The sequence below is a fragment of the Xyrauchen texanus genome, chromosome 18 (assembly GCF_025860055.1).
Source record: "Xyrauchen texanus isolate HMW12.3.18 chromosome 18, RBS_HiC_50CHRs, whole genome shotgun sequence".
NCBI classification, from domain to species: domain Eukaryota; kingdom Metazoa; phylum Chordata; class Actinopteri; order Cypriniformes; family Catostomidae; genus Xyrauchen; species Xyrauchen texanus.
Genome location: NC_068293.1, coordinates 31,521,555 through 31,536,655, shown reverse-complemented (window position 1 = coordinate 31,536,655; position 15,101 = coordinate 31,521,555). Strand labels below are relative to the sequence as shown.

Sequence of the window (15,101 nt, the reverse complement as noted above, 5' to 3'; positions counted from 1 at the left end):
CACATATATATATACATATATACATATATACACATATATATATACACATATATACATATATACACATATATATATACATATATACATATATACATATATATATACATATATACATATATACACATACACACATACACACACACACAAAAATTACCAAAACACACATTTTTGCAACAGTACAGTACAGTACAAAAGATAAAATTAAATAACTATAATTACAGATTTAGGTTCAATTAACATGTCAGTCTTTATCTTTTTAGGGCAGTAGTAGATCCACATCAAAATATGAAGTTCAGCCCACAATTCACAATATGAGAAACGAATCGCCCATGCACCCACATCTAAACATGCTAAGGACCTGAACAATGCAGTGGCATACTTCATTGCCAAAGACATGATGCCCATTCAAGTTGTGGAGAAACCTGGGTTTTTGAAACTAATGAAGATGGCAGCGCCTCTTTACAAAGTGCTATCAAGAAACTTATTTTCAAAGAATGAAATCCCCAAGATATACACAGAAGTCAGGGCTCATGTGCAGAAACAAGTGGCAGAAGGGGTGTGGTTTTCTGAAACTACTGATGTATGGACCAGCAATGGTGGTAGTGGAGAACCATACATCAGCTTCACAGTGTATTTCCTCTCTCCAGATTGGGAATTGAAGTCCTTCTGCCTCAAAGCAGGAGTGGAGCATCACAAAGAATTGTTTGTCTAGCATCACAACTGACAATGCAACCAACATGAAAAAAGCATTTCAAGGATTACCCTGTGTTTGGCCATAACCTAAATTTAGCTATAGCCAAAGTTCTCAAAAATCAAAGAGTTGACTCAGCTGTACGAGCATGCAGGCATCTAGTACAGGGATTCTCTCGCAGCTGGAAAAGAAAGAGAATTGAAGAATCAGGCAATGCTGATCATTCCTGAAAAAAAAAAAAAAATCACTCATTCATGACGTAGTGACGAGATGGGGGTCCACTTTCAAAATGATTGAGATTTCTGGAACAGCAACAGGCTTGTTGTGCAGTGCTCGCAGCAGACAGAAGCTCATAGCATCTAATGCCAAACGATAGTGACGTGCACACTTTGGAGAAGGTCTGCCAACTTCTGGGGCCTCTAAATGACTTCACAGATCTACTGGGTTCTGAAACAAAGACCACCCTGTCATCTTAGAAGCCTGTTATGGAGCACATCTCTGGCATACTGAATGAAAAGGAGGAAGATGATGCCCTAACCAAACACATGAAAAAGGTAATGGATGATCTGCAACACAGTTACTCTGATAAAGTCAATAAGGTGATTGATATTGCTTTCTTCATTGATCCCCGTTTCAAGGGCAACTTTTCTCAAAAGAAGGATGACACCATCAGATTCACTGTAGAGGAAGCTGTAAACCTGGCAGAAATGACATCACGGCTACCGCAAGAATTACATGCCTCCACTGCTGATCAAGAGCAAGGAAGCAGCACTTCCACCACCACAGTCCTTTCTGCTGCTACAAAGAAAAGACAAATCTCTGTCTTGCTTGCCGAAAAAAATTACATCAGAAAAACAACAAAGGGTCAAAAAAGGAGAAGATGCTCCCTTAAAAGAAAGCGTGACAATGGAGGTTACATTTTATTTGTCTCTGCCTCCCATATCCTCTGATGCTTACCCACTGGCATGGTGGAAGGCTCATGTTCAAGAGTGTGTCAGGGCGGAGGGCAGGGCCGGGTCGTGATCCTACACACCCGGTCCCGTGTTAGGCTAATTAAGCCTCCAATGGATATAGGTCAACTGCAGAGGATCGTGCGGGAGAGAGAGATCGTTTACGGACATGTCCGTCAAGTGTGTGTTTGTGTCCTTGTTTTAAGTTTCTCATTAAAATATTATTTATATCGTCAAGCCGGTTCTCGCTTCCTCCTTTCCATTGATCCCTTCACACTGGTGACGGACATGTCCGTAAATGATCTCTCTCTCCCGCAAGATCCTCTGCAGTCGACCTATATCCATCGGAGGCTTAATTAGCCTAAAACGGGACCGGGTGTGTAGGATCACAACCCGGCCCCGCCCTGCCACATTGAGTTACCTCTCCTTGGCAATGTAGTAAGAAAATGTATCTGTATCCCTCTGTGTGCCCTCAGAGAGTGTGTTCAGTTCTAGTGGACACATCCTTGTACCTCACCGCTCCAAACTTAATCCAGGAAAGATGAACATGCTCAAATTCCTGCATCATAACTTGGACTGAAAGAGAAATGTGTAGAAAGTGAGCAGGTCTCCAAAAACCTTGTTTAGCTGCATGTTTAGGCTCACTTAAATTACAATTATTATTATTTTATTTATTTTTTTACAGAAAATAAATTCAGCTATTTATGTTCTAATTATTGTTGAGCTGCAGGTTTAGGCTCACTTTAGTGGCTGCATGTATTTTAATTAAGAAGAATTCAATAATTTTATTTTATTATTTAACCTGATATACACGTTTACTACTGTTCCAAATATTCTATGAAGCTTAAAAATAAAATATATTGTGTTCAATGAAAAAGAAGTTGTTGTTTTTTACCTAGACATTTAAAAATAACACATTATAAATCTGTAAATCACAATACCACAATACAGTGAAACCGTGATATTTTTGCTTAAGGTAATCATACCGTCAAAATCTCATACCGGTCCATCTGCTGGGCTTCCAGCTGTTCAGAGAGGATGGCAATGCATAGTTAACGGGGAAAAAGATTGGCAGTGGAACATGCATTTACATCAATGAAAGTTGGTGTACAGATGTAACAACCTTAAAGAAGATGTGCTGTACTAATATGGACAGTGTTTATATTCCTCCACAAGCGTGTGAGCGCAGTGCTGCAACAGCTGGCTGATCAGATCACAGACACGGAACAACAATACCCGGACTCACTTATTATTCTCAGTGATTTTAACAGAGTCAACCTCACCTGTGAACTGCCAAAATACAGGCAGCACATTAAAATGCCCCACCAGAGACCAAAATATACTGATCACTGCTACACAACATTAAAGGATTTCATTCTGTCCCAAGAGCAGCTTTGGGACTTTCTGATCATTGTCTGGTTCATCATCTTCCAAACAACAGGCAGAAACTTAAATCAGCTAAAACTGTAGTAAAGACTGTAAAAAGATGGACCAATAAGCAGAGCTGGAACTACTTGACTGCACTGATTGGAGTGTTTTTAAAGCTGCAGACACCAATCTGGATAAGCTCACATATACTGTGGCATCATATATCAGTTTCTGTGAGGATATGTGCATTCCTACTAGGGCTTATTTAACGTCCAAAAAACCATGGTTTACAGCAAAACTCAGGCAGCTACATCAGGCCAAAGAGGATGCTTACAGAAGTGGGGATAAAATATTGTACAATCAGGCCAGAAACACACTGACAAAAGAGATTAGAGTGGCTAAAAGAAGCTACTCTGAGAAACGGAAAAACACGTTTTCAACTAATGACCCTGCATTAGTGTGGAGAGCCCTGAAATACATAACTAATTACAAGACACCATCCCCCAACACTGTAGGGAATCAACAACTGGCTGACAACCTGAATGTGCTTTACTGTAGATTTGAAAGGCCCAGTCTCACACCGTTCTGACCTTCATTTCACATTAACATCAACACCTCCTGCAACCGCCCTCCTTCCCCTCCTGTTACCCATCATGCACTTATGCACTTACTGTGAAGAGGATGATGTGTGCCAGGTCTTCTGGAAACAAAAGACAGGGAAAGTACAGGGCCCAGACAGTGTTTCACCCACTTGTCTAAAATCATGTGCGGAGCAGCTGGCCTCCATCTTCACACATATCTCCAACAGATCACTGGAGCAGTGTGAAGTTCCCTGCTGCAAATGCTCAACCATCATCCCTGTCCCAAAGAAACCAAAATCACAGGACTTAATGACTGCAGACCCGTCACTCTGACATATGTGGTCTTGAATTAATTTGAGAGACTGGTGTTGGCCCATCTGAAGGACATCTCTGGACCCTTTCTGGATCCCCTTCAATTTGCTTTTCAAGCAAACAGGTCAGTGGATGATGCAGTCAACATGGGATTGCATCATATTCTGCAAACATCTGGGCAGAACAGGGACATATGCCAGGATCCTTTTTGTGGAATTCAGTTCACCTTTCTAGACAATCATCCAAGCTATTCTCCAGACTAGGTTAGACTATTGCAACTCATTGTACATTGCTCTGCCCTAAACTGCATTATACCGCCTTCAGCTTGTTCAAAAGGCAGCAGCTAGGCTTTTAAAAGTCAAGAAAGTGGGAACACATTTCTCCGGTTTTAGCTCTACACTGGCTTCCAGTGAATTTCAAAGTTGATTTTAAAATTGTGGAGTTTTAAGTTTTTTTGTCTAAAAGGCATTATCTGGTCTTGAACCCCCATATATCAGTGACCTTCTAGACCCCTACTCCCCCACCAGAGCACTCAGGTCTTCTGACCAACTTCTATTGAAGGATCCTTGTTGCCACTATAGATCTAAGGGTGACCGTGTTTTTTCTGTGATAGGTTCTAATCTATGGAATATTCTCGCTTTCCATGTGAGGTCAGCTTCATCACTAGCTATACTTAAATATTATTTAAAAACATATTTTTATTCTGTGGCTTTTGAATAGATCATTGAATAGGTTGAAGTGGATTACTACAGGTTATATTTAAATGTTTTAATTTATTGTATTATGTTTCATATTTAATAATAAATCAGTCTGTTTTTATACATTTTGTTTGTTTGATCTGTAAAGCACTTTGGGTCAACTTCTGTTGTTTTTAAATGTGCTCTATAAATAAAGGTTGACTTGACAGACTAAATTAAACTAAGTCTCTGTTCCCACCTTTATCTGTCAGTGGATCACCAGCTTTCTGACAGATAGGTAGCAGTTAGTGAGACTGGGGAAATTCAGTTCCAGCACCTATACGATCACCCCCCAGGGATTTGTGCTCTCCCCACTACTCTTCTCCCTGTACACAAATGACTGCACCGCCAATGACCAATCTTGTCAAGCTCCTGAAGTTTGCAGATGACAAGACTGTCATCTGCCTCATCCAGGATGACAAAGAGTCTGCATACTGAAGGGAGGTTGAACAGCTGGCTATCTGGTGCTGTTCAGAATATGGAGCGGTTCATGGGCTTTACCATTGCACGGTACCTGAAGTTGGAAACATACATTGACTCCACTGTGAAAAAGGGCCAGCAGAGGTTGTACTTCATTCACCAGTTGAGGAAGTTCAACATGCCACAGGTGCTACCGATACAGTTCTACTGAGCAGTCATTTGATTCAGCTACAAAATCGGACATCAAAAGACTACAAAGGGCACTTCAGACTGCTGAGTGGATTATTGGTTGCCCCCTGCCCTGAAAAACTGTACACTTCCAGAGGTAGGAAAAGGGCTGGAAAAATCCCTCTGGACCCGACTCATCCAGCCCACTACCTTTTTGAACTGTTGCCTTCTGGCCAGCATTACACTGAGCACCAGAACCCTCAGGCTATCCATTTCATGAACAGTTAAAACTGCCCCACTGAGCAATAATTATGTGCAATGCACAGCTTAGTCCATACATTTTTTTTTATCCAAAATATCCTACCTCTTCTGCCATTACATTCCCTTGCACTATTTGTATATAACAAATTTGTATTTGTACATACGTGTGTGCGAGATATACATGTACACACACACAATTTGTCTTATTATACTTAGATTTTCTATGCACTGGAAGTTTCTGTCACCAAGACAAATCCATTGTATGTGTAAGCATATTTGTCAATGAAGCTCATTCTTATTCTAATACTGACTCTTTTCCTGTGGTCTCAAGTCGTGAATTTTACTAGCATTAGTATCACCAACTGAAATATTGTTATCGTGATCACAAACACTGTCGTTTATGAACTGCGTGTACTTTCTTTGGTTTCAAATGTTCCAACGAAGTTGTAAACCAAACATTTTGAACATAGCACAAACAACGATGAGTGGAGGCACAGAGAGAAAAGCCATCCCAAATTTCCTGCACAAAAACAAACATATTTTGTCTTATAGCTATGGTGATAAAAAAAATTATGCAGCCTTCTGAGGCTTCAAGAAGAGAGGAGAGTGGATATGCTAATTAACAAAACAGTTATGCAGTCCATGTAAAATCTGCATAGATTTGCATATTCTCAACCATCTGTTTCCGAGCAACTGCAGAGCAGCTAATTAGCATATGGAGCCCAATAATTTCCCCAGTAACCAGGAGATAACATGCTGTTCTTTATACGTATGCATGCATGCATTTCTAATCTTCAGAGTTACAACAAATCGCACACATAATATTCAAATACACACAACGATCACCCTGTTGCCACACATTCACACACACACATCATGACATCAGGAGGAAAGCCTTAGCAGTCATTTAGTGAGACAATTGGGAGGTCAGTGACTCAAGACAGGTGAGAACCGACCCTGGGGACATCTTCAAATTCCTATATCTCTTTTTTTTCAGTGTTTGTGCAAGTGTCATGACACATAGACCACAAGTGTGTGTGTGTGTGAGAGAGAGCCAAGAAAAAGAAAAAAAAAAAAAAAGATTATACCTGTTGGAGCAAGGCCTGTGCGTGTGCGTTGGTGATTGCGCTTGTTTGCACAGTCTGCCTCTGAAAGTCCAGTCCATTTGTTTGGGCACCTGGGAGAAGAAAAGCAGTCAATGCCATAATAGATCAGTTACACAAAAAGGTATTTTCAACTAAATTAAACTGCTCCATTGCCTTTCTTATTTCAAACTTAAAAAATGAACATCCTGCAATACAAATTGAGAGATATACCGTCCTACTTATTCCAGCTCAGACAAAGCTGTGCAAGTGACCCTTCAGAACATGAAATGCTTACTGCAAATCATTCAAGCACTTATCAAAATGCAAAAGAAAGTCATGTTGGAAAGATCAGGCAGAATTATCTAAATTAAACCAACAGCAAACTGTCCCACACCAGGTAACTCACCAGTGTTTTCATCCCCGCTCTCCATTGCACATTTACTTGATTCTGATGGATTACTCATTCTAGAATCTGGAATGGATAAAAAGGAAGATTGTACTTAAAGTCCATCCAAGATATCAATTTCAAACCAATCGATTCCTCAATGCCTTTCAAAAGTGCAATTTTTTAAACAGTATTGCTCAATTAAATGTATCCACCAAATATTAAAAAAAATGCCACATATGGTGTACTTTATCTAACGAGCTATGCTAACAAGATCAATAATTCACTTACTAGATAATATAATATCACTATACAGGCAATCAGATGTTAAACTGTTGTTGCTGACTGCCAACATCACTTACCAGCAGCCACTGCATCTGCCTTTTCAAGAGTTTCCACAAGCATCACAACAAACTTGGTCAAAAGCAAAGATGTCCTTGTTAGACTAAATGGTTTTCAGTGAAAATAAACACACAAGCACAGCACATGTGCAGAGAACAGCTAAGCTCCCTCAAACTGTGGTCGCTTCTATCTCTGGCTTGCTTTCTCTCTCACTCTGTGCCAGGATTGTCATAACAACTAGAGTGTGAAGAAGTTCGTTTCATTCTGGAATAGAGCAGAGGCAGAGCAGCTGACAAAGCTCATAATGAAGCATAATCAGTATGCAGCTGATTAAAGACACATGCAAATCTCCTTCAATTCATTAGCTGAGCAACACTTTGAAGTCCTGCAAGCAATTAATTTCACACAGTGCTCTGAGAGTTTTTGCCCTAATTTAAATGTTCATAAATATTTATCATCTCATTAGCATACTAATTGGATTGCTTTGGCGAGAAAGAAGGAATGGGGGGGAAAACATGGTGCTGCACTAGAGTTTCACTGCTGGTTAAATTAGGCAAAACAGGTGAGTTTCATGTCAGCGTGATCAAAGCACAAAAACTACTGAGGTCAATATCTGGACATAAAGACAAGGTCATTTCAGAAGTATTTCTTTCACGTTTTAAGCACCAGAAGTTGCAAACAGAGCTGTTTGTTAAGTAAATTACTTGACATTCTCCACCATCCTTTTCACACAGCCTCCCAGTGGCCCAAACACTTTACGGATCAAATTCCTTGACTTCTGTAGCCATATTGTCTGCAAAGATCAAAAAGTCTGCTTTGAATATCCAGATTAACTGTGCACCTCATAACCTGATTTTTGTCAGAGCTCAACCTAATTATAAGAGATTTACATACTAGAACAAAGATCTGACTGCGTAACCATAAAAATCACCCAATCCAAAGAGAAGTTTGCAGAATGCGACCTGCATAAGGATTACATGATCAACAAGACCAGCTGATTACACCAAAACTGCTATACTTGTGTTATTTCTTGTTTTTCAATAAAAGAACATAAAAAGATGACTAATAAAAACATTATCTATTTTCCAAAGCCAAGTGTGAAAAATCATGTAACAGCTCAGGTAATTATCAAAACTATTCTGGAGAGCAATTTTCAAAGAAGCTGAAAATATTTCAGAATGGTTATTCTCAAATATTATCTCTTTTAATAGCGAAGTCATTAGGAGAATATTATGGAAACGATGATTGAATGCACTACAGCAAAATCATTTCAATATTTCATTATGAGTGACAATGAACAGAACATTACAGATATTCAAATTCTACATTTGACAACAAAATTACTTTGAATATCAGAGAGGCCTTGACAAAACATTCAAGCCAGTAAGTGATACTTTTGTCAGAGTAGATCAGGAACATTTGATTATATAAAGGATACCTATTCACAGAGCAGTTATTTGCAGCCATTAAAATAATTTCACTGGATGACAAAAAAACAGGAAAGTAATATGTAGAAGATTGGAGGCAGCCAAGAGGGCCTGGATGACTTCAAGTAATAAAACACAAAAAGGATTCTTCTGCTAAATATGAACAAAATCTAATTTTCATGGTGCACCTAATTTTAGGGCTACACTCGTTTAATAGACTGTAGACTTTTGAAACTGTTACTACATGTTCTTAACAGAGAAATGTCAAGAAAAAAAATCCAAGACAGGCAGATGTAAATTGCCATGAAGTTTCACCATGTAATTTTAAAATTGTCACCGACTACAAAAATAAGAGAGCATTCATGCAACTATACACTCAAAAAAAGGATTTCTGCAGGTTGTTCAGTTTACTTAATTACAATTTAAGCAACATAATTCTAGAACATTTCGTCTTAGCTTGATTTAATTATATTCCTTCCAATTCAATTTGTAAAAATGAAGTTTACTTTATCAATTCGAGTTAGGACTACATGAATACATTTTGTAGCGTTGATGAAACTGGGAATGAGATTTCCATTTCAAAGCATGTTTTGCAGGTGACTGGATGGGGAGAACAAATGTTGAAACTAAGTGTTATTTTATGCATTTTTGATTAAGAATAGGAAGAGATTTGTTCATGTTTAATGTTGTGTTATATTGGCATTTAAAAGGATCGTTTGTTAGGCTGGTGTTTTTGGAGTTACCATTGTGGTACTTGTTCTTAGGTTGTGTATGGACTCTCACTTTCATTGAAGTTTGATTTGAGTGCTGCTTAGCACTATAAGCAGTCGCTATCAAACTGACAGTGCAACAGTTTCATGGTCATTACACTTGCCCACCTAGCATATACTGCTGAACATTCAGCAGCATACACCAGACAATCTTTTCTGTACATAACAGATTTGTATTTAGATTTGCACTACATATGTGTGTATATATATATATATATATATATATATATATATATATATATATATACACATATATATATATATATATGTATATATATATACACAAATTATATTGTCTTATTGTGTATTCTATATATACTTTATTTTCTATCACATTTATCTTTTTTTATTATTTATTAAATTAGTAAAAAAAAATATATATTATTAATATCTCTGTCTTGTTGCTGTTTTTTTTTATTGTTGTGCACTGGAAGCTCCTGTCACCAAGACAAATTCCTTGTATGTGTAAGCATACTTGCCAATAAAGCTGATTCTGATATTCTAATGGTTAATAAAATACATTTAGTTGGACCAACAATTCATTAGATCTTATCTAGCTGTCTGACAGAATGAATTTAAGTTTGTACAACTAGAACAAGTCAGTTTAAACCAATACATTTTTGTTGGAAAAATTTGATTTAATTGCGTGGAAAAGTTCAGTGAACTTTTTTTAAATTTATTTATAGTAGGTATTAAGTGGTTGATGCAGGAAACAAACATGTTACAGCATGTCATTGCCTCTCTGAAGCCCAGCATATTGAACAGCAGAGTAAAAACATAATCTGATTGAAAAGTTTTTTTGGTTTAACAATTTAATTCTGGACATTGGATCCACACAATGAAAGTTAACTTCCTTTATATGAAATAAAATTGTCCTTAATAAGGCTCTACTCAAATACTATGTGTAGCAAAAACATAAATGAACAGAGTTAACATAACTTAAATGTGATCAGTTCAATTAACTCTATTAAACCTTTGCCGCTTGTTGCTAGATAGAAACAACAGACATTAGCATATTATATATATTTTTTTAACTGTGTGACAATTATGGTGCTGCTGAGGGTTTACAGATCCTCAGTCAGTCATTATACTGATGATCCCTCAGTACTTGTTTCGTGAGAAAAGAAACGGCCTACATGCTAATATTTCCATAATAATGAAGCAATCCACAAATTAACCATTAGCTCCACTCTTCTCCACAATGGTAATCTCCAGAAATATTAAATATGACAAACTCCCCAGGGCATTTTGAGTGACCAGACAGGTCTCCTATTCAACCAAATTGGCCCGGTTGCTAGGGAGGGTAGAGTCACATGGGTTAACCTCCTTGTGGTCGCTATAATGTGGTGCTCGCTCTCAGTGGGGCGCGTGGGGAGTTGTGCATGGATTCTGCTGAGAATAGCATGGGCCTCCACATGCACTTAGTCTCCGTAGTAACGCACTCAACAAGCCACGTGATAAGATGTGGATTGACGTCTTAGATGCAGAGGCAACTGAAATTCGTACTCCGCCACCCGAATTGAGTCACTATGCCACCACGAGGTCATAGAGCGCATTGGGCATTCCAAATTGGGAAGAAAAAAAAACATGACAAACTCCTATAAATCCCAACATAGCAGAACTTTAAACACTAACAAGTCACCTTTTTCATTTTGTGTAGAAATACATTAAATAATTTACTCATCCCCATGCCATCCCAGATGTATGAATTTCTTTCTTCTGCAGAACATTTTTTTTTAAGAATATCTCATCTCTGTAGGTCCTTACAATGCAAGTGAATGCTGACCAGAACTTTAAAGTTTCAAAAAGAAGCACAAAATTACTCTAGTGTTTAAATCCAAAGACTTCAGAAGCAATACAAGTGTGAGTGACAAACAGACTATAAATCTACACTTTCACATTCTTCTTTTGTTTTTTGGCAATTAGCATTCTTCGTGCACATGGCCACCTACTGGTCAGGGCTGGTCAAATGTGGAGATTTCAATAAAAAAACAAAAATAAGACTTAAATATTTATTTGTTTCTCACCCTGATCTATCATATCACTTCTGAATATTCAGATTTAACCACTGGAGTCATATGGGTTACTTTTATGCTGCCTTTATGTGCTTTTCTGAGCTTCAATTTCTGGCTACCATTCAAGTGCATAGTATGGACATACATAGATGAAATATTATTAAAAAAAAAAAATCAACCAAGGGTGAGTAAATTAAAGAATTTTCATATTCAACTATAAAGCCACATGCATCAACAATACTTTTAAAAAACACTTCATTTCAAAATTTACTCTCCAAATACAGTCCGATGAAAGCATGTTCGAAACTCAAAATTCTTTGCAATACTTTGATGCAACAAATATTTTTCACATATTACCAACACAACTGGATTAAGTAAACATAGATAGATTGTACACAATTAAATTATGTTGAGACAAAAAGCAAAACAATTGTGTTGCATAAGCTCATTTTTAATTAAGCAGTAAACATCATGTTGAGTGAACACCATCCATTAGTTGTCTGAATCCATTTGAACATTTCATAGTAATATTATCAAATCACTTTTACATGACTGTGTTGAATTTCACTAGGACTTTACGCAATACAAATATGTCCTCATTTCATAAATGTATTAAACTGATTTTGAGTGTACAGGTTTTTAATTTTCAACAGAGCTGTTTTCCCTTTTTCAGTGCGTTACACCTGACTCCCTCGTGGCACCTTCAAAAACTATACTTATAATGTATCTTTTATCCCAAATTAACTCCAGTGTAGTTCAAGCATTCATGTTGAAAGAAAGGGTGATGTAAAGGACTTCAAATAAGTTGACACATACAAAAACTACAGTAAAAACTCAATGTTCTATTTCATTCATTGTTAAACAAGCAATTATGCATGCGAATTCAAACGGCAACACTTTACAATAAGGCTGTATTCATTAACAGTAGTTAACATTAACAAGGAACAATATATTTAAAGCACTTATAAATCTTGGTTAATGTTAATTTTTAAATAAAAGCTGTATACTTTAACATTAGTAAATGCATTTTGAGCTAAGAAGAACTAATACAACAGCATTTTCGTAACATTAATCAAGATTAGTAAAAGCTGTAAATGTTAATGATACCTATTACATTTATTAATATTTATTTTAAAGGTGTTGCAATAATAATAATAATAATAATAAGTGAATAGTACTTTCAAAGATAACTCCCTGGCAAGACCAAACATAATTTACATGTTTTTCTCTATTGTATTTGTAATGGGACGCCAGTGATTTAAGTAAAATTAAGCAAATAAGAAAACTAAATTGTAACAATATGCATAGTTGTCCTTATTTAAGCAGTATGTTTTTGCAGTTCACGGAAAATGAAATCCTGTTACGCGCGCTATGAGTAAACACAAGCCTACAGCTGCTGTAAGTGGAGAAGCTGGGCTGTATAATGATGATTCCGTTCAGACAGCGCCTATTAGACTAGCAAATAATGGCATAATGCCTGCATAACATCTCTTTATGCAGTCCAACTGATACAGTGTTACAGTAACACGCTGTGTGGACAGACAGCAAAAGCCAAATAGTTACGAATAATCTAGATACATTTTATCTCCTGCAAGTGTGTTCCATTTTCGGCACGTTCCTACGTCGTTCAACAATTAAATGGATTTATTCTGATAGAATATGTTGAACACCACATTCTGAGCTCTAAAATGCCCACATGAATAACACAACAATTATACAAGCCTACAATAGGCACAAAAGGCAGAAGAATGTGCATTAAAATGAAATCACGCTACGCTAAAATAAAAACTCATGTCATGACTGTTCGCAAAGGAACCACCAGCTGCTCTGCTGTTTTATATGTTGACCGTAAACACGTTGCGCAGACGCCGGCTGATTGCGAGCGAATGAATATTCAAACCTTTATATGAAGGGATTGGTTCACGGCGCAATAAACCAACACAAAGCCGCTGGAGTAGCATTAGCCGCCTAGCATGCACACAGCAGCCTTTAGTTATGTTTAACTGTACTATTCGTACAAGCGCCGACCGGGGAAGGTGCAAAAAAATCAAGCGTGCCATCGCCGATTATTAGCTAGCCTACTAATAAAATATGCTACGTGAAGTTTGCTCGGCAGTTATATGAATATGTAACGTGGCTGCTCTAATCACACAAAGGAGGCATTTTTTTTCTTTTAATTTGCCGTCGCACAGACTGAGAATTATTCCGTTTATGTAACGGATGCACGTGACTGCAACATCGGTCTCGGGTGTTTTGTTTACGCTTTGCCCTCCGCGCTTTTCTGGTTTGAGAGAAAGAGTGTTTGAATATGAATATGTAAAATGCAGTAATGATTACCTGGCCCTGAACTCTCATCTTGACTCGCTGCTCCTCCGTCCGCCATTTTGAATATTTAAGCCCAAATCCTCAAACCCTTCATACGAAAACACAAAACAGCGGCTCCCCCGATCAGATTCACTCACATTATCATTATGGCAGGTAGGAGAGTTCACAACAGTGCATTACAACTTGCCCAGAACTACCTCCAAAGAGGTAGACGAGCATTGATCAACATAATTGAGTTGGACATTAGAATGTGTGACAATATAAGAAAGAAAGAAAAGCTTTATTACATGGACAATATAGTAAAATAAAAATTAAACAAATCAACAGAAAATAAATAGATAAGCTTTATGGACATTGCAGGCCCTACTTGAAAGGAGGGAAGGAAGAAAGAAAGGAAGAAGGAAAAGCATTGTTATATGGACAATTTAGTGAATTGAAAATAAACAAGCCAAAAGTTTGGAATAATGTACAGATTTTGCTGTTTCTGAAGGAAATTGGTACTTGAATTCACCAAAGTGGAATTCAACTGATCGCAAAGTATAGTCAGGACATTACTAATGTAAAAAACAGCACCATCACTATTTGAAAAAATATTGTTTTTTTATCAAATCTAGACACGCCCCATTTCCAGCAGCCATCACTCCAACACCTTATCCTTGAGTAATCATGCTAAATTGCTAATTTGGTTCTAGAAAATCACTTCCCATTATATCAAACACTGCTGAAAGATATTTGGTTCATTAAATTAAGCTTAACAATTTCTTTTGTGTTTGTTTTTGAGTATGCAATAGACTGGCATGTCTTAAGATCAATATTAGGTCATAAATGGCAAAAAAAAAGAAACAGCTTTCTCTAGAAACTTGTCAATAATTTTTTTGAGGAATGAAGGCTATACAATGCTTGAAATTGCCAAAAAGCTTCATACAAAGGCGTACACTAGAGTCTTCAAAGACAAAGGACAACTGGCTCTAACAAGGACAGAAAGAGATGTGGAAGGCCAGATGTACAACTAAACAAGAGGATAAGTACATCAGAGTCTCTAATTTGAGAAACAGATGCCTCACATATCCTCAGCTGACAGCTTCATTGAATTCTACCCGCTCAACACCAGTTTTATGTACAACAGTAAAGAGGAGACTCAGGTGCGTGGGCCTTATGGGAAGAATTGTAAAGAAAAAGCCACTTTTGTAACAGAAAAAAAAAGAAAAAGTTAGAGTGGGCAAAGAAACACAGACATTGGACAACAGATAATTGGAAAAAAGTG

At 37.4% G+C, this 15,101-nt stretch overlaps 1 protein-coding gene across 5 annotated transcripts in view; it reads right to left on the bottom strand.

The window, feature by feature from the left end:
* Positions 1-13,895, bottom strand: part of LOC127659231 (POU domain, class 2, transcription factor 1-like) — a 32,661-nt gene extending 18,766 nt beyond the window's left edge. For 4 of the 5 annotated variants that reach the window (XM_052148953.1, XM_052148955.1, XM_052148954.1 and 1 more), the window contains exons 1-2: positions 6,980-7,043; positions 6,577-6,665 (exon numbers count right to left, since the gene is read on the bottom strand). In XM_052148953.1, the coding sequence (XP_052004913.1) occupies positions 6,577-6,665; positions 6,980-7,037 (147 nt within the window). In that variant the 5' untranslated portion in view covers positions 7,038-7,043. Of the gene's footprint in view, positions 1-6,576; positions 6,666-6,979; positions 7,044-13,849 lie in introns of those variants that run through there. The other variant, XM_052148957.1, reaches the window with a different exon arrangement.
* Positions 13,896-15,101: the final 1,206 nt, after the last annotated feature.